We start from the raw sequence: 20,142 nt of genomic DNA, 5'->3' as shown, positions 1-20,142 counted from the left end.
GTCGTCCAGACAGATCAGACAGACGTTCCACTGTAAGCCAGCCAAAACCAGTTCCATAAGGCGCTGAAATGTCGCCGGAGCGGAGTGTAATCCCATAGGTAACCGGTTACATTGGAATAGGCCGTGTGGTGTGCGAAACGCAGTCATTGGCTTGGACTCATCATCCAATGGGAGTTGCCAGAATCCGGATAACAAGTCCAACGTAGAAAAAAAACGTGCGCCAGCCAGAGCATCCAGAGATTCGTCCATCCGGGTAAGTGGATATGCGTCGGCCACGGAGATCTTATTAAGGCGGCGAAAATCCACACAGAATCGCAAGGACCCATCGTGCTTTTTGACAAGCACTATGGGTGCTCCCCATGAACTGGTGGAAGGGGCTATAATGTCTGCAGCCAACATGTCATCCACTGCCGATTTGACATGATCCTTTTCGGCCGGACTTAACCGAAAAGGATTCTGGCGTAACGGGGCATTGTCACCCGTGTCAATGTGGTGACGCAACAATTTCGTGCACCCAATGTCATATTTGTGTTTACTAAAGACATCAAAAAATTCCGTCAGAAGGGTGCGTAGGCCGGCACGCTGGGAGTCGGACAGATCACTCGTGCCCGAACATAGTGCGTCCGTCCAACTATCGTCCCCCTCAGAATACGGTTGAGCCAGAGGATCGGTCCCCACATTACCCATAACCGTGTCTACCACGGGGACCGGCGTTGGGTGCGCGAGCACAGTTCCCTGAGGAACGACGGCCGTCTGTACGCCAACGTTAAGGACGAGGATAAACGGGTCATCGCTCCCCTTAACGAGCGTTTGAGCGGCCACCAGATCCAGCCCGTTTTCCCCAGCCCTCGAGGGCCCTAACAGAATTCCCTGGTCCAGAACACCGGGCACGAAAGGCCGACGCAAGCGAAGGGGCACGAGCATTTGCGCCCCGGGAGGTACACGCACCGTCCGAGTGACGAACGCTTGTATCGACGCGCACGCTGCCCTTGAGGTGACAGGGGAAGGCAGGAATGTTACCCGTCGGCCCGAGAGAAGCTCGATGCAATCCTGATCAATTAGAATTTTAATCGGAATTTTGCCCAAAAAGTCCGTCCCCAACAAGCACGGAACCGCCAGCGAGGACGAGACTAATATCGGCCCGGAGAGTTTGATATCGCCAATGCAAATTTGTGCTCGAATTTGGCCTATGATACCCAGCGAACCCCCGTTCACTGCGTAACACGGAACGGTGACTGAGAGCAAGGGGCGGCTTTGAAAGGGAAGAATATTATAAATCAAGTCTGACACAATGGTCGCCGAAGCTCCCGTATCGACGAGGATACGCACCTCGACCCCGTCAATGCGACCCGCGACCACGGACGAGCCTGCCGACGCAGCAACAATGCGGAGGGCCAATTCCGTCCACTGCCCCGGCCCGAGCACCCTCTCGACCCCGCCGCCACCCAACAAACCAATGGGCGTACCCCGAGGCCCGTACACCGAAACGCGCGAGGTGGGGACAGGTGTGTGCACGGGCCGAGCATGTGGGGTGCCGCGACTTGCCGGGTTGCGATGCGGAGGCCTGTAGGCTGGAGCGCCGTCCGACCGTCCCGGCTGTCTTTGACGAGGCGCCCGGCATTCCGCAGCCACGTGGCCCTTGCGGCCACAGTTGTAGCACGTGATGAGCGCCTTGGGGTGCTCCTGGCGATCCGGTGTTGTCCGAGCCGGCCTCCCTCCGGATCTCCACTCCACCGGGCGACCCGCCGCGAAGACCTCCTCGGAGGGGGGGATGGTCGGCGTCCCAGCGCACACCGCAGCTGCGCCCTTGGGGACGAGAGGTGATCGACGTTGCGCTATCAGGTGCGCGTGGATGTGTCTTGCTGCCCGCAAGGAGCACATATCCGCGTCGTCCTCTGCGACGATGACGATCTGTAGCTCTTGGGCCAACGTCAGGAGCTTCTCCGTCACCATCGCGTCCACCCCTTCACCGTCCATCCGCGGGAAAGACGCTTTTGCGAGGGCCAGGAGAGCCGTGCGATACGCCAGCGGTGGCTCCTTCTGGCCCCACACCGCTCGTGGAAGAGTTTGCGGCAATCCGACGGTGGCCCGTAGACTATGGTGAGGACCTGGAGCGCCGACTGTAGCGTAGCAAGGGCGTCATCGTCCAGCATGGCCGGTAGCGCACGCAACGCCTCGTTGTCCGTCCAGCCGGCCATCTCTTGATGAGCGAGGAAGCAGCGTTGAAAGGCCCCCCAGTCGCCGCCGTCTGAAACGAACTCCTTCAACACCGGCAGGCGTTGTTGAAATGACGGATCCGTCTCTGAGAGGTGCCGCTTTCCATTTCCGGCATTTCCGCCGGTGTTGGAGGGGCTGGGGACACCCACTGGCGGTCGCGCAGGTGATGATGATGCGCCCGCCGATTGGTCCTGACAGCGGGCGTCCGTTGGTGATGACGTCACCACCGCTGATTGGCTCACAGCGTCCACGTGGAGCTGCGACCCTCCAATCGCCGTGGCGGACACTGTCATGGCGGCAAATCCGAAATCTGGTGGCTGTGTTTCGGCGGGAATGGCCGTTGAACGGCGTTCGTCTCTCTGCCACCTTTGCGCCCGCAGCCCCGCGCGGTTGATTTCCTCCAGCGTGGAAGCCGCGGCATACAGCAGCTCAGCCAGTCGAGAGTGAGCCGCCTGCAACCCGTCCTCCATCGGCGGCCACTCCTCCAGCGGCGGCTGCTGTTGGGGCGTCTGGGGCATCCCAGGATCGTCGGCCGTGGCCTCTGGCGCAATCCCAGGCGAGCCGTCCTCCTCCTGGGGTTCCTGTGATCGGTTTGTACTCCTTGTGTCCATTTTAAGACCACTCCTGACACCAGTTGTAGTGGGTTCCAGGACACGGAGACGGCAGAGTAGAAGCAGCACTATTTATTTAAACCTTAACAAGGGTTACACTAGAAGGGGTAGCGGCCCCTTTACCCGTATAACTCAGGAACACACCCCAGGCTCTCTAGCCTAAGCTCTAGGCTTCTAGTTCCTCCTGGTAGGGCTCTAAGGGAGGCTATCAGATCTGGCCCTGGTTAGGCACAGATCTCGGCACCCCGCCGACCAGACCGGCCCTTAGAAGGACTCTGACTCTGGGGCTCTGGGGCCGCACCACTGGCTTGCTGTGCCGGCCCTGAAAAGGGCAGCGATCACAGGAGTTCCAGGGTCTCACCTAGCTGGCCTTCTTTCTTCACTGGTTGCTTCAGCCTCGGGCCCAACACTCTGCCCCCAAGCTCCCTGGCTCCCCGCACTTTATACCCACAAGGGGTGGAGCCTTAGCGGATGTTGTTGTAGCCACCAAGGTGTGGGTGAACCACACCTTCCCGTGCCATGTATTTATTCCCCATAGCACCCCAACACATGTGCAGTAACATCACCTACTATAACAGATAAGAACCTTTATTATTACAACCAACGATAACATCATTACCGATGTCATGAATGACGTGCAGGAGGAGAGCTCTAGAAGCCGAGTAAAGGTCACCCGATACGACTCAAACCGTATAAGTATAAAGTCGACTTGCTATTGGGGACTTTGTCAAGAGTGATCCGGCCACATAGATCGGTATTGCTCAACACTGGGAGACACCAAACCAGAGCAACACATTTTATTATTTGCAAACGAGTGCTGCTAAATTAAATGCACCCGAGGACAAGACGCTTATTGGTAAAGCGTTAGGCAAGCCGTGCATGTGCATGTTTTCTTCTCGCCCACTTGTTCATAAAGTGAATAAGCAGTAGGCTTGGCGGTGCCATGCACATCGATCGGACAGGGAGGAATGCCACACATTGTCCGTCCAAAGAGTGGTCGTGAATATTATACAGCAGCCTCCCAAGGGGGTCGTGAGTTGGATTTCCTTGCCAATTGTTCACCCAGCCTCACCATTAACATCATCATCATCATCATCACATCTACGTGGTCGATACATTGAGTACCGCCTCTGCCGTCATGCATGGAACGTATAGGACCAACGTTGGCCCAACGTTTCCAACCACATGTCAACGTTCGTCCAACCGTTGGCTTGCTTACAGGGTGTTAAACAGAGTTTGGGGTAGTCGCTAACGCAAAAGCCCAAACCCCTAAATCATAACTCAAATTTTTGTGTGTGTTTCACCGGAATCACAACGCCAACATCACACCCGCCCCTAAACTCTAGATTTGAAGCTTTCGTGACTGCAAGGATCCATACTCTTTGGTTCTATTCGGTAAAGTCACGTAGGTAAAAAATAAAACAACAAAAATCACGACGTTTCGGCGACAACACAAGCGGCCTTCATCAGGTGAAGGGACCAGGCTGAAGGCCGCTTGTGTTGTGGCCGAAAAACGTCGTGATTTTTGTTGTTTTATTTTTTTACCTACGTGACTTTACCGAATAGAACCAAAGAGTACCGCCCCTAAACGTTCACCTTGAACCCTAAGACGGGCACTGAACCCCTCATCCTGCACTCGGCACGCTCATCGTGATGCTCTGCCGAGGCCAACACCTGACCTATCCGTCGAGCAGTAACAAGATCGCTCTCACGAGTCGCCCACCTGAAACCATCGCCTGCAACTGCTTTGTCCAGTTGCGCGTCACGCAAAAACCGACGCAACTGCTCGCAACCAGCTGCGACGCGTTCAGCCGCGCGCGGCACAAAGTTGGCGCAACCGCGCTCACAACCGGGTGCGAGTCGTGCAATTTGCGCGCAACGCAACGTTGACGCAACCGGTTCGCTCGAGTGTTGATCCGGCTGAACGCTGAGCTTCAGCCTTGACCCCGACTCGAACCCAGGCGCGCACGCGTGCGTTGTGCTTTTGCGCTGTACATCTGCACGCCAGCAGTGCGTTCCTGAAACAGGCCAGTATGGGCGTGGGACTATGGTTGCGATTATTTTATTTCATATGGCGTTCGATGATGTTGATGATGGTGAGCGGATAATGGTAAGCGTCGGTGAGGTGAGTACGGGACCGTGTGTTGAGCTGGTGTTTTGGTGAGTTGGTGGTGCTGCTGAGCGTCGGTGAGTACTGCGGTGTGAACTGCGGTGGGTAGTGTCGGTCAACGCTGTGGTGAGTAATATTGGTGAGCGTCGGTGAGTACTGCGGTGAGTTGTGTTGGTGAGCAGTGCCTGAGTAGCGTTGGTGGGAAGCGTTGGTGAGCACTTTGGTGAGTAGTGATCTAGTGGCGGCGGGCACTGCGCTGATCACATTTGGTGAGTGGTGCGGTGAGTCGTGCTGGTGAGGTGCACACGGCGGCGCGGCAAGCTGACGCACGGTGTGTCCACTGAGCATCCCTCCGTGGTGAGCAGCGGTGGTGAGGGTGAGCAGCGGCGGTGAGCAGTGTGATGAAGTCGAACAGTGTGGCGAGTAGCAGTGAGTGGTGAGGTTGTGGTGAGCAGAAGCGTGGCGAGGGTTGAGTCGAACGTTGCACGGCGGTGAGCGGGGGGGGGGGGGCGCGGTGAGGGTTGGGCGGTGCGGTGAGGAGCACGCGGTGTCACGCGGGGCTGACGGACGAGTTGGAGACGGAGGAGACCTCGGTGCGGGACGAGCTGGACACCTCGGAGCCGTCGTCCACTTTCTTCCCAAACAGCTGCAAGATGCAGTTGCGGAACTGCCACGCAACAACGACAAAGATCCCACACCCGGTGTGACCTTTAGGGGCGATTTGGGACGATTTTTGACCCCCCCCCCCCCCCCTCGTCACACGGCGTCACAAAAAGTCAGGCCCCTCCCCCTCAAATGTGACGTCACAAAGCTCTGCCCCTAACCCCCCAAAAAAACATATTTCCATTTTGAAAATAAAACATGCTTCAAATCGTTTTTCACTATTGTGATTCATATTCTTGGTACTTTCGGTAAAGTCACGTAGAAGGGAAACAATGAAATAATAAAAATATAAAACAATAAAATTCTCAACGACGTTTCGACTGCAACGTTTCGACTGCAACACAAGCAATCATCATCAGGTGATGATGATTGCTTGTGTTGCAGTCGAAACGTCGTTGAGAATTTTATTATTTTATATTTTTATTATTTTATTGTTTCCCTACTACGTGACTTTACTGAAAGAACCAAGAATATTAATCCCTGCAGTCACGAAAGCTTTAAATCAAAACTATTGTCATTGTAGTGCGTATTTAATGTGGCGCTGCACTCTGATGTTGTAGGAGAAAACATTTATTAAACAGTCTATTTAATTAAGCAGAACGTTTTGATTTAAAGCTTTCGTGACTGCAGGGATTCATATTCTTGGTTCTTTCGGTAAAGTCACGTAGAAGGGAAACAATGAAATAATACAAATATAAAACAATAAAATTCTCAACGACATCTCGACTGCAACACAAGCAGTCGAAACGTCGCGAGAATTTCATTGTTTTATATTTTTATTATTTTATTGTTTCCCTTCTACGTGACTTTACCGAAAGAACCAAGAATATAAGTAGAACGTGTTGTCTATATTTATTTAAAGTTGCGCATTTTTACGTGACGTCACATTTCTCAAACTCCCCCCTCCCCTCGTCACACATCGTCACAAATGTCTGACCCCCCCCCCACCCCCCCAGGTGCGTGACGTCATTTATGGACGGCCCCAAAGACAAAGATCCCTCTCTCCGTGTGGCCTTCAACAGACCGTCGGGCCAAGTGCCGTTGGCGATCAGCGCCGCTGAAGGCCGGCACGGAACACGAGGTGGGTGGGTGGGTGGCCAGCGCCACCCCAGGGCCGCCTTTGTCTCCCCCATTGTACGCAGCCGCAGCGCGTACTCCTTTCTCAGGCTGAGTTGAACCTAGCGGAGTGCCCCAAGACCGCTTCAGATATTCGTCGGGGATGTTGGCCGCGAGCGGGAATCGGCAAATCGAACTCGGGTGGCCGGGTTGATAGTCTAAGTGTGCTAACCACTGCGCCATCGCTCCTCACCAACCACTGTCACCACGGGACGCATGCACACGCACGCACGTGTGCGCTTACAGCTTTGCACGGTCGCATCTGTCCTCCGTGTTGCGGATGGATCGCGTTTGTCACAAAAGAAACATAATTTGACTGAAAAATATTCATGTATAGAGGACCGCAGAGCTTGGAGGTGGGGGGGGGATGGGAATTTTATACCGGCTCACCGCCTTGCTGATGCCTTTCCCTCTCACCCGTGGTTCCTCCTCCAACGTCGGAGTCGTTCTACATTGAAAACTCATTTCTTTACAACTAGTTTTCGTGTCTAGTTTGTTGTCCTTCCAACGCACCGCCGATTAGCTCGGTTGGCTACGTACGGCGCGAAAGAAGTTCAACGTGCATACGCGCATACACACGCTCTCTCTCATTCGGACAGCGAGCGAATATTGCGTGGCGACAACACGTTATAATGTGACGTAATATAATAAAATACATGATAATTTCACTCCCGCGCCAACCGGGTCATCACCACCAACTACCGCCACTGCTTCTGATATTTGCTTATCCATGCCACCAAAACTATTACCGCCAACACGATCATCATCCTCACCACCACCGTTACCATTATCACGTTAACTACAATCACCAACATTGTCAGCATCACAATTACCATTATCTTCACCACCACTACCACCATCATCAGCGCCACCATTAGCACCACAACCACCAACCACCTTATTCACCACCACAGTCCTCACCACCACAATTGCTCTCACCACCATCTTCACCATCACCATCACCACCATTCCAACCACGAGCACCACCATCCTCACCACTACTACTACCAACAACAACAACAACTGCCATTCGCCACTAAGTTGCGGTGACGTCCCCAGGGCGCTTGTCGCAGGCTAGGCGCCAACCCCGAGGCACCTCAAGCCTGGACACACTCCGCTACCAATCGCCGATCCTCACCAAACCGGCACACCCCGGGGCCCCGCTCACCTGTCTGTTCATGAACACGTAGATTATGGGATTGTAGATGGTGGCGCCTTTGGCGAAGTAAGCCGGCAGGGCGGCGGCGATCGGGTGGAACGAGTAGCCCGGGTTCGCGGCCGCAAAGCACGCGAAGAATGTGTAGGGTCCCCAGCAGAAGACGTAGGCTAAGATCATGACCACCACCATGCGGGAGACGTCGCGCTCTGCCTTCTGCGTCGTCTCCGACTCCTTCTGCTGCTGCGCCACCTGCGCTCGGCCAACGCGGGAGGGAGGAAGGAACGAGCGTGATGGAGGGGGTGGTGGTGGTGGTGGCGGGGGTGGAGGATGGTCAGGGACACCGGGAAGAGGGGAGGCATGGGAGGAGCACGGAAGAGAAAAAAGGAATGTGGAGGATGGAAGAAATATATGAGAGGAGGTGGAGGGAGACGCGGATTCGGAGGAGGATGACATGGGAGGGAGAAGAGAGAGAGAGAGAGAGGATAAGAGGATGTGGAAAATCAGAACAGTTATTTATACTGGAGGAATTCGATGAGCTATAAAGCTATTTTTGATAGATATCCAATAGGGACGGTTCAGAACGTTACAACAATAAATTATAGGCAAGGCAATCAAGTCACTTAAAAATATATACACGAAAAAACTCAACTATTTATCTTGCTAGGTAAGGCCCACTGAGCCATCAGCTTCTTTTCAAAAGCGACCTGGCCACGAATCATAGCTCAACGAAGTGGCTTATCATCGTCGTGTGAAAATCTACATCGGCAAAATTATCTAAATAAAATAGGGGAGGAGAACGCGAAGGCTGATTGCTGCATCACTCAATTCGTCACCACTCACTCACCACCACTTTGTCTTCAGCGAGTACCATGGACAGCTCCTGTGTCACGGGGGGGAGTAGTGACTCCCTACCTCCCCGTGACTTCACCGCTCTCCTCCTGCCCACGTGTCCCCTATGCGCTCCGGGGAGACAAAGGCGGCCGGGTGTGGTGCTATCCACCCATCCCCTCGCGTGCCGTTCCGATATTCACATGCGCTGCTCGCTAACAGCACTTGCCCCTACAGTCTGTTAAGGCTATACAGGGAGACCTTTGTATTTGTGATCTCCCTGCATCTCCGTGGCTCTGTGTCCCCCCCCCCCCCTTACCCTAACGCCCAATGTACCCCCTCGGCACATTGGTCACTCATATCCTCATGTGCCCTATGTCTCTGTGTGCGCTTCCTCATCTGATGCTCCCATTGGCCCGTTGCCCCCCGCCAGTCGCGCCGGCGCGTGCCCCCCCCCCTCCTCCCCCTCCTACACCCCCACCCCCCTCAATGCTCACAGAGTGGATGGCGAGCCAGACTTGTAAGTAGCAGAGGATAATGATGGAGAGGGGGAGGAAGCAGCAGGTGATCATGAGCACCACCATGTAGGACTGCACGCCGGGGTCCGTGCTGCCACTGAACACGTCCGGTCCGCACGACGTCTTCAGCCCGTGCGGCCAGTACCTGGAAGCAGGGGCACAGCAGCGGCATGGAAACCGTGCAGGAGAAGGAACGCGCCGCGGAACGCCCAGGGTCTCCTCCACCCCGGGGGCCACGTCGCGTTGCGGGAACGCGCTCGCTCGCTCGCTCGCACGCGGCGCTGCCTCGTCTTGTCTTCACGCGAATGTACACGGCGCCTTGACGATACGGCGCTTGGCGAGGAAACTCACAACGGGGGAACATACGAACGTGATGGTGGAGATGCGGTAAATGAAATAGACGAGAGAGGAAGAAGCAATGTGTGGATTCGGTGAAAGCGAAATTGATGACAGTAAATGATGATGAATGTATTAAATTAATGGGGTTAATGAGTGATAGCCAAATCATGGGGGACAGTAACGGTGTTGGTTATGAGGGGGAGATTAAGGGGGGAGGGGGGGTCGTGGGGGTGAGCTGGGGAACAAGAAGTGAGTTTTGAGTGAGGAGCGGGAACGAGCGAGCGAAGGTGACCGCTTAATGTGGAGGAGAAAGAGGAGGGGGGAGGGAGCGGGTTTGTCCCAGTGAAGTGGATCGAGCACACGGGAAAGGAGTAACCGAGGAGAGACCGACAGCAAAGATCGAGAACGGGGGGGGGGGGGGCTTGGGGGAGGCATTGCCGGCACTGCAATACGAACACCCCCCCCCACCCCCCCACACGGCGACCCGAGGTCGATTCCCGCTCACACGGCCAACGTCGGTGACGACGAATAGTCTGAATAGTCGGAACAGTCTGAACAGTCTGAACAGTCTGAATAGTCGGAACAGTCTGAATAGTCGGAACAGTCTGAACAGTCTGAACAGTCTGAATAGTCTGAATAGTCCGAATAGTCTGAATAGTCTGAATAGTCCGAATAGTCGGAATAGTCGGAACAGTCTGAATAGTCCGAATAGTCTGAATAGTCTGAATAGTCTGAGTAGTCCGAATAGTCTGAATAGTCGGAACAGTCTGAATAGTCGGAACAGTCTGAATAGTCGGAACAGTCTGAACAGTCTGAATAGTCCGAATAGTCTGAATAGTCTGAATAGTCGGAACAGTCTGAATATTCTGAATAGTCGGAACAGTCTGAATAGTCGGAACAGTCTGAATAGTCGGAACAGTCTGAATATTCTGAATAGTCTGAACAGTCTGAATAGTCCGAATAGTCGGAACAGTCTGAATAGTCGGAACAGTCTGAATATTCTGAATAGTCGGAACAGTCTGAATAGTCGGAACAGTCTGAATAGTCGGAACAGTCTGAATATTCTGAATAGCCTGAATAATCGGAATAGTCTGATTAATCTGAATAGTCGGAACAGACTGAATATACTGCACAGTCTGAATAGTCGGAACAGTCTGAATAGCTTGAATAGTCTGAACAGTCTGAACAGTCTGAACAGTCTGAATAGGCACGGGTGTTGTTCACGTGGGTCCCCTCCCCTTACCTGCTCCAGCCGAAAATTGGAAGCGAGCACCAAGACGCGGGCCAGACCCACGAGAAGACAATGAGGATCGTGGCAATTTTCCCGTCGAACTTGATGTTGCCAAAGGGTTTGCAGACGACCATCCAGCGCTCCCACGAAATGATAGCCAGCGACCACAGACCGGCGATGCCTGCGCCGCGACACCAATCGCATCATCGTCGGCATGCGCATCATTAGCCGCCGTCATCGTAAATATTACAACAACAACAACAAACACAAATCGCCATCGTCACCAACAGCAGAAACATATAGTAAGCGATATCGTCGGTCCCGTTGTGATTGTTGCCTGGAACCATCGGGGATCGTCATCGAACTCAGCAGCAGCATCGGCAGTGTCGTGGGCATCCTCAACATCATCTGTAGCGGACATACCACCGCCATCATTATCAGTCGCCTTCACCAGTCATCTTGAGACGCATCTCCTTGACCGTTATCATCATCATCAGCAGCAGCAACAGCAGATAATCATCATCAGTAGAAGACGGCATTGGCCTAAAATTTTCAACCACATGCCAAACGTTAGCAAAACGTTAGGCATGCGTCGTTTAGTGGTGAGGACATCTCCACCAAAGTCGACACGAAACAACATGGACACCCACCACCATTGCGCAGATTTTTGTGCCACATCTTTGCTCAGATCTTTGCGCAGACGTCCCCAGGCGTCACTCACCGCAAGTGGATACAACGTAGCCCTCGAAGACGCACATCGGGTGACCCAGGATGAAGTATCCGTAGACCTGGTTGCACACGCTGATGGTGGAGGCGAAGATGGTCTCTAGGATGTCAGCAATGGCCAGGTTGACGATGATCCAGTTGAGCGGGTGCCGCAGCTTCTTGAACTTCACGGTGGCCACGAGCACCAGGCCGTTGGAGAACAGCGAGAGGACGACGACGATGATCATCCACACGGACGTGAGGTTGAACACCCAGCGAGGGGCGATATGATAGTTGGGGCCCTCGAAGGGATCTGAAGAGGTGGGAGGAGACGCGGCAGAGTAGGGGAGGGGGGGGGGGATGAGGTGTAGGAAGGTGAAAGAAGAGGACAGCGGAGATGGTGGTAGGAGATGAATACGAGAAGAGAGGACGAGAGGAGCTGATATGAGGTGGTGGTGATGATGATGATGTTGTTGAGTGGAGACGAAAATTTGAGAAGAATAGAGGGTGGCTTAGGCGAGCAGATGATGCGAGGAATGTAGAAGGGGGACATGACAGGAGCGAGGAGGTGTGAAAGAGAGGGAAACGGAGGGGAAGAGTCACTTCCAGACGGCGGTGCTGGTGGTGGAGATGCCGCGGCGAGAGGAGATTATTGGTGAAGATCGTTTGAGAGGACACGATGAGAGGGTCGTAAATATGCCTCTTCCCTAAAGCGAGTCGAATAACATCACAGCTGCGATGATGATGATGATGACAATGGTGTTAATTGTTCGTGATGATGCGAATGGTGACGGTGGTAATGATGACCGTGTTGGTACCGTTATAGCTGCCGCTGATGACGATCATGACAACGACGATGTATGTGTGCGTGCGTTGAACTTCCTTCGCACCGTACGTAGCCAACAGCGCTAATCGGAGGTGTGGAGGCGGGGTTGGCGCGGAAGGACAGCAAACGATGACGGTGTCGTGGTGGCGACGATGTTTGCTCACCCTTCGTGTTGTTCTCATTCGTGTATCTAAAGAGGCTTTCCATCGTCGTGTCTTCGTCATCTTGTCGCCTGCGAGCCGCGAACATCGCCCCCTGCCAGGACGCCGTCATGTTGTTGTTGTTGTCTCAATTATTTTCCGGCCAAAATTATATATTTTTTATGCACTTCACTGAAACGAAACTCGACAACGAAATAAACCCCCCGAATGTATTTTGTTTTGTTTCATTTACTGCCAACGATTCGACTCAAATTTTCACGAGTAAATTATTCCTGCGAATTAACGTACGAGGTGCTTGTGAAAATCTTTGCTATGTTTATTTGATTGCCTCACGTTATATAATAATTAACAATGTTACGTTTATATTCTGTAAAGTAAATATTACAACTTTGATTACGCAAGGGACAAGCACTATGCTGGACCAACTACTCCATCTCACTTTAACGAAATTTCCACAATTTTTATGATCATAATAAATGCCTTTATATATATTTTTTTTTACCACAAACTTCTGGGGATTCGGGAGAAAAGAAGAAGAAAAAAACCCAAATAACGGCTTTAGTTTAAAAAATTTTGCTTGAAATATTTCCCTTCTGAAACCAATTTCAAGATCTCTGCAGTGCAATTCGCAAGTTTGATTCCTAAGCCCCCTTTGGTGTGATGGCTACTGCTGTTGTTGTTGGTGGTGGTGATGGCGGTGGTGGTGATGGTGGTGGTGGTTTGCGTTCGTGGATTTTTGTATCACCCGAAGAAGTACGGCTCGTCCACCCTCCGCTTATATAGACTCGAGCAGAGATGAGAAGACTTTTTTTTCGTTAGCAGAAAGAGAGACGACCTCAATCTCGCCGCCTAAGCCCTGGAAGCCCAGAGTCTTAATTAGATATAAATGGTTATTTATTTATTTATTTCCGTCTAAACGGAGGTGAGTGGCTGGGGGGTTACGTGTGTGTGTGTGTATGTTGGTGGGTGGTTGGTGGATTGTTTAAGCGCGACCTTAATTTTATTTAATTCCCCCAACCCATTCCCGGATTCACCGTCCTCCTGTGCAAGGGCGACTTCCGATGGTGCCTACAAAGACAAAGATCCCCACAATGGCCTGGAGCAGACCGTCGGGGCAAGTGCTGCTGTCAGCGAGCAGCACCTACGAAGGCCGGGCACTGTGTCACGCGAGCAGGGGGTGTGGTGGCCAGCAACCACGCCCTGGTCGCCTTTGTCTTCCCTAGTGGCGATGTTTCACACATCGCACCAGGTACGCATTTGAGGCCGAGTCGATCTAGGGGAGGCCCAGGACCGGTTCAGATAATCGTCGCTGGTGCTCTAGTGGCCGTGAGCTGGGAATCGAACCTGGGTCGACAAATTCGTAGCGCTAACCACTACACTACCGCTCCCCACGCAGTGCTTACACACTCACACACAACAACAACAATAAGCCATTTCGTTGCGCTATCATTTGTGGGCCCAGGTCGCTTCTGAAAAAGGACTATGCAGCTCAAGCGGGCCTTACCTGGTTAAATAAAAAATATTTTTTGTTTTTACAGGGTAGCCCATAAGTTAGGACACGTTGGTTTATTACACGTATATTTCTTTTGAAATATCGCGTGGAGTTAATTAATTTGTATTAACACACATTGAAACTGACTTACATTCACATTAATGCACGATGCATGAACTGTCTTTGGAAATTAGTTGAACTAGTTTTAGGTAGTATACATCCGCCACTTAGCAGCCAAATATGGAAAGGAGAATATTACACGCGATTTACTGTTACTAACTATTTGTATGTTACCAGATAAGGCCCACTCAGCTACACAGCTCTTTTCTCAGATGCGACCTGACCACAAATGATAGCACAACGAAGTGGCTGTTCTAGATTTGAAGCTTTCGTGACTGCAAGGATCCATACTCTTTGGTTCTCTTCGGTAAAGTCACGTAGGTAAAAAATGAAACAACAAAAATCACGACGTTTCGGCCACAACACAAGTGGCCTTCATCAGGTGAAGGGACCAGACTGTCTCGAGGACAGCGCTGGAGTGAACACAGCCAAGCTCAGACCGCGACCTTTAAGCTGTGTGAGAGGAATTAAGGTGCCTTGACAAAGGAATTAGCATAAAAGTCCGCCAATTAAATGCTATTTTTTTATGCAAACTCCAAATATGTAGACTTCACAGTTGGGATCGAACCCACGACTTCTCGTTTGCCATTCGAGGTAATTAACATTTCGCCACCAAGGGAATGGCCGTGGTCACACAGGGTCAACCAGGACTAAGGGGACAGAACACGACTGATAGAGAAGAGTGAGTCGGCTCAGTGGTCTTCACGAGCAGCCTGCCTCGGTGTGGACAGCTTGCGATTTGAGATAGCGACTCACGTGGCGATTTCGTTGACTTACACAGAGATCCAGGCAACTCGTGTTAGGGAACCCCATAGTCTCACATCGACATGGTGAGCATGGAACATCGGGGCCAACGTTGGCCCAACGTTTGCTTATTAACTGGACATTTGCTCGCATGGATATGTCGTATATTTGCATAGAAAATCCATAAGCCCATTAATATGTACAGTATGTTGAACTTATTTCGCACCGTTCGTAGCCAACCGTGCCAATGGGAGGTGTGGGCAAGGACAAACCAACTAAACAAAACTAATTTCTGTAAAAAATGATTTCTTCCAATTCCCATTGCCCCCGATAAGAGGTTTTAAAGAAAAGAGTTTCTAAAGAAATTCGTTTTTTTTAAATCTAGATTTTAAAGTGCATATAGAGGACCCATATTGTCACATAGACAGACGTAGAGACTCACATGGACCGTGTTCTCTCTTGCGGTTAATCGGCAAATATGCGTTCATGTTGAAGTTGGTGAGTGAGTCAGCGTTCATGGCTGTAGTACCTCAACCCGCTTCACGAATCTGACACAGTTGATGTATCCCTTTTGTATTATTGTACCGAGACACGGGTTACACAATTATATACGTCTATAACATTTGCTGCTCGTCTCGACGAGAGGACTTCGGGAGCGTATCGTTTTTGCAGCTCCTCCTTCGTTGAAGAGGGCCTTGAACGTTGCATTGGTATCGCTGGAAGACCCTCGACAAATCGATTTCCGGCCACCTTGCTCCGATGCTCAAATCTGGGTTCTAATGAAGGACTTCACTTTCGTTTCTTCTCTCCAGGAAGACGGTGTCAGTGGGTGTTTGAGGTGACAGTCTCCGCAGTGACGTGCGGTGAGGTCAATGGCTGGGGTTGGCACTGGCCAGTGTCAGAGCCAGATTCACACACTGAGGGGGGCGTTGCCTCACGGAGGGGGCGTGTCCTCACTGAGGGGGGCGTGTTAGACACGTCCCCCTCAGTGAGGCAGATGTGATAGCTGCCTCCCCTGGTGCTTTTTCATTGCAGTTTCATGACGAGACCAGCGAGCCTAAATATCTTTATACACATACGTGAAATAAGTTACCTGGAGTATGGAAGGCGAGGACATGAAATGAAGGGGTCTACAAACATTACATTGGTGACATACTGAGATAGTAACAGGCACGCGCTTATTGCCCGCGCTCCATCCAGTTACTGAGGGGTTGCGCAATCAGAGGGGAGGCTGAGCTCGTCTCTGCCTCACCTCTCGTCTCTTCCTGTATTTATTTTACGTTATTATTATTATTTTTCGTAACAGCTATTTCCATTGGGAGTACGACAGACAGGTGAGGCTCTGCCTCCCCTGTCCGCACGTCCCTGAGCCTCCGAGCGAGGCGATCCGTTGACGCGGACGCACGGCGCGGAGAGGCGTGGCGTGGCGTCGGACAACTGGGTCGCGCTGATTCTGGATAATGCCTTTCGTGAGGACGTCTCGGGTGACCTGGATGAGACCTGGCGCTTGGCGGTGGAAGGGAGGGTTGTCCGGATGATGATGATGAGCTTTGGTGGCGGCAGCGGTGGGACGGGTGTTACGTTGGCGAGGGAAGGATGGGAGGTCGCTGTTAAAGTTGTTTGGAGGGGGGTGTGGGGAGGCTTTTCGGGGGCGATGGGAATTTGAAGTAATTATGATAAGTGACTCCATCGTCCAACGCAACTGGACACCCGCGGAATTAGGGCCACGGTGGTTCAGCCTCTCGTCCGACTCACCACTTGGGCTGTAATTCGCTTTGGGGCTCAACGCGTGTGGGAGCTAAGTTAGATCGTCTCACCGCGACGATACCCCGAGAGGCAGTGACCAGGTGTGTATGTGCTGTGCGCATGTGTGAGTGTGTGTATGTACGTGTGCGTGTGTGTGTATGTACGTGTGCATGTGTGTGTATGTACGTGCGGCAGTGTAGCGGTTAGCGCTACGCTGCGCAAGGAACCCGGCGACTCCGGGTTAGATTCCCGCTCACGGCTAACACCCAGTGACGATTATCTTGAACCGGTCCTGGGCCTCCTTTAGGTCAACTCAGCCTCAAATTAGTACTCGGTGCGGTGTGTAAACATCGCCACTGAGGAGACAAAGGCGGTCGGGCGTGGTGCTGGCCACCCACCCCCTCGTGTACCGTTCCGGCCTTCATAGGTGCTGCTCGCTAACAGCACTTGCCCCTAGAGTTTGTTAAGGCTACACGGGGCGATCTCTTTGTCGTTTATGCAGCAGTGTATGGATCGCGGCTGATAAATCAAGCAATCGGTGTTCATGTTGTTGCTTTACAATAAATGAGCAAGCGATGTGGCTCCTTCATACACCTGCCCTTCCACGCGGCGACGACAAATGGCACAGAACGTGTTGTTGAAATTGTGATCCATGATACAGAGTTTGTTTCGGGTTAGATCGCGTAAGATTCCATGTGTCGTTAATCCACCACCACCCGGCACAAACCAATGGGTAGGGTTTGTCACGTAAACAAACCGTGCCAGTTCGTGACTACTTCAGCACACCACGTGTGCTGGAGAGTAAACCCACAACATTTACAATTTGAGTACGGACGTTTCGCTCGTGATTACAACCATCTTCATCAGGCGATTTGCCATATTTATTTTGTTTCCGTGATAAGAACTCCGTCGGCACAGTATAGTCACCGAACCTCTGGTTCGTTCGTACGGTTGGCTACGTATGGTGCGAAAGAAGTTCAACGTGCATACAATTCTCACTGCTGTAAAGTCTGCCTCTGGAAACCGTATACGCTGCTGGTATTGTATGTGTGTCACTTACAGCATTGAGGCAGCAGCGCAGAGATTATTGGTTCAAATGCGGGGGGGGGGGCGGGGGGGGGGTTCAGCCGCCCGTAATTAAATCCGATTCTCGAGGAATCTACAGGAACGAATTTTCTGCTCATATTTTGTTTGCCTTCCTCCAAGTCCCTTCTGGTTTCTAACACGAAATCGGCAAGTGACGTTCTTTCTCGAATACAATGCGAGCCAATTATAATTGAGTGCGTTTGATGTTCGTGTCTATTTGTACGGCGCAAGGATACTAATAATAATATTTATTCATGTCACCCAGGAACGAAGGCGCTGCCACCTTTCGCAGACGGGTATAGTCTGCGGGAGTTTCACCCTATTGGGGGGCAATCGCTGCTACGCGGCTTTACCCGACGAGGTCTCGAATTTGCGACGGCAACTTGTGAGATTTGGGCCGAATAACGTAAATGGAAAAGGGATCCCACGACGTCGATCCGCAGTATTCACCAGGACGGCCGCGAAATGTGAACCGCGAAATTCCTAGCGCTCGGCAACATCGCCACCACATCCCGAAAGGAGGAGGAGGATGGTGGTGGGGGTGGTGGTGACGGTCATGTCAATGCTCCACACACACGGTGTGTGATTTCCTCTGCTATATTTGACCATCATTGACATCTCATTCATCTGTCTGTGCCAAATTATATTAAGTATTTAGTGAGCATATGAATTGTATAGGAGGTGTGTAGACAATGACAAAGATCCCCCGTATAGCCTTAGCAGACTTTAGGGGCAAGTGCTGTTAGCGAGCACCTATAAAGGCCGGCACGGCACACGAAGGGGTGGGTGGCCAACACCACGCCCGGCCGCCTTTGTCTCCCTAGTGGTGATGTTTACACATCGCACCAGGTACTCATTTGAGGCTGAGTCGACCAGGGGAGGCCCAGCACCGGTTCAGATAATCGTCACTGATGTTGGCCGTGAACGGGAATCGAACCCGGGTCACCAGGTTCTTAGCGCAGCACGCTAACCGCTACAATGAATGCACACATACACACACATGTATATATTTTTTGGGGGGGGAGGGGGGTGAATGTTTATTTCTGAGTTATATTTTAATATCGACGGTTGGGGATGGTGACAATGGTTAATACACTTGGTCAGAGATCTTCCGGCTGGGCAATTTCAACAAAGGGCAATTGGTTTTAAAATCCCCTAACGCTCTCGTCCCACCCACCCGCCCACCCACCCACCACCCACCAACTCACCCACCCACCCATACGCATGACATACATTGAGCACGACCGGCGATCGGGATGGTCGCGTGGTAGCCAGGCGGTGGTTGTGGTGGCTACGCTGCTGCTGCTGCTGCACGTGACTGCTGTGACCCAGCGCTGTAGAGGCAGCAGCAGCAGCATCAGCAGCAGCAGCATCAGCAGCGAGGATTGTATTGTATGTCTGTTGGACTTCTTTAGCACCGTATGTAACCAACCGTGCGGAGGTGCGGGGGGATGACAACAAGCTAAACACAAGCCAAAAAGCAGTTCTAAAGTAATGAGTTTTAAATCTGGATTTAAAAGCGCACAGCTACAGTGGATACGTAATGTCGGAAGGAAGAGCGTTCCAGACGGCCACAGAAGCGCCTGTGAAAGCGCGCGGTGCGGTGACCACCGTCTTTGTTCGATGATGAGCCAAAGGCCGCTGCTGCGAGGATGACCGGAGTTCGCGTGATGGTTCATGCTCCTTGACGAGATCAGCGAGGCATCGTGGTTCATTTGTGGCAAGTACTTTGTGTGTGTAATGAGCGTGACCTTATCATGTATTTGTTCGGCTACCGGAAGTCAATGCAGCTCTGCGAGCACCGGACGCACATGGTTCAGATCTTGCAGTACCCGTCACGACACGTGCCCAAAGAATTGTGTACACGCTGTAGCTTGCACGTGTATTTTTTTTCTTCCAGACGTCCCGTAGAGTAGTGGGTTGCAATGAACGAGCCTTGTCGATACTCTGCAACACGCCAAAACTATGCTTCACGCGGGTTGGTGGACCACCGTACACACAGATGTTGTTGTGAAACTCCCTTCTTGCCGTGGATGGGCGTCGACGAGGTTCAGTGCCACCCAGGCTGGCCAGGAGAAGGCGGTACAGCGAGTGTGGACTAATCGCCATCTGTTTCCATCTGTACGGAGACACAGTTGTTGTTGACTCCTCGCGCAAGGCGTGGATTTTCTACGGGTGCTCGGATTTCCTCCGTACGTTAACACTCATTATAATAAACACAATTAATCATTTATTGGCTCAAAACATTAAAATAAAAACGAAATATAGCAGCAGCAGGACCGCCTTGTGGCTTTCCTCGATCAATAAATGAGTATGGTATGGGGTAAAGAGTGGGTGCTCCCATCTATCCCAGAGAACGTCTGGCCGTCGTGCAGGTGATAATGCCGAAATTGCCCTCCTCTGCGGGGGGCTGTCAAGAGCTCTCTCGAGCGGATGCCCCTTCCGGAAGTAGGGGCGCGAGCGGAGCAAT

The 20,142-nt window shown here is 52.2% G+C and overlaps 1 protein-coding gene across 1 annotated transcript; it reads right to left on the bottom strand.

The window, feature by feature from the left end:
* Positions 1–2,885: 2,885 nt before the first annotated feature.
* Positions 2,886–13,248, bottom strand: LOC103091805 (red-sensitive opsin). Its single transcript, XM_032971650.2, has 6 exons — positions 12,488–13,248; positions 11,514–11,810; positions 10,805–10,973; positions 9,202–9,367; positions 7,886–8,125; positions 2,886–5,605 (listed from the first exon to the last, which is right to left on the bottom strand). Exons 1-6 carry the CDS (start codon positions 12,594–12,596, stop codon positions 5,489–5,491), a joined length of 1,098 nt encoding a protein of 365 aa, XP_032827541.1. The 5' UTR covers positions 12,597–13,248; the 3' UTR covers positions 2,886–5,488.
* Positions 13,249–20,142: the final 6,894 nt, after the last annotated feature.

This window comes from Petromyzon marinus, chromosome 46 (genome assembly GCF_048934315.1).
Source record: "Petromyzon marinus isolate PM22_M1 ecotype Great Lakes invasive population chromosome 46, UKy_Petmar_22M1.pri1.0, whole genome shotgun sequence".
Taxonomy (NCBI): domain Eukaryota; kingdom Metazoa; phylum Chordata; class Hyperoartia; order Petromyzontiformes; family Petromyzontidae; genus Petromyzon; species Petromyzon marinus.
This window is presented reverse-complemented; position numbering and strand designations above follow the sequence as displayed.

What these genes read in the sequence shown, in the direction of transcription:
- LOC103091805 (XM_032971650.2), bottom strand. Translation starts at nt 12,596, where the DNA reads ATGACGGCGTCCTGGCAGGGGGCGATGTTCGCGGCTCGCAGGCGACAA. An exon ending in CCAATTTTCGGCTGGAGCAG is followed by an intron (nt 9,368 to 10,804) that starts GTAAGGGGAGGG and finishes CCCTGCTTCCAG; the next exon opens with GTACTGGCCGCACGGGCTGA. An exon ending in TCTGGCTCGCCATCCACTCT is followed by an intron (nt 8,126 to 9,201) that starts GTGAGCATTGAG and finishes GGCCGAGCGCAG; the next exon opens with GTGGCGCAGCAGCAGAAGGA.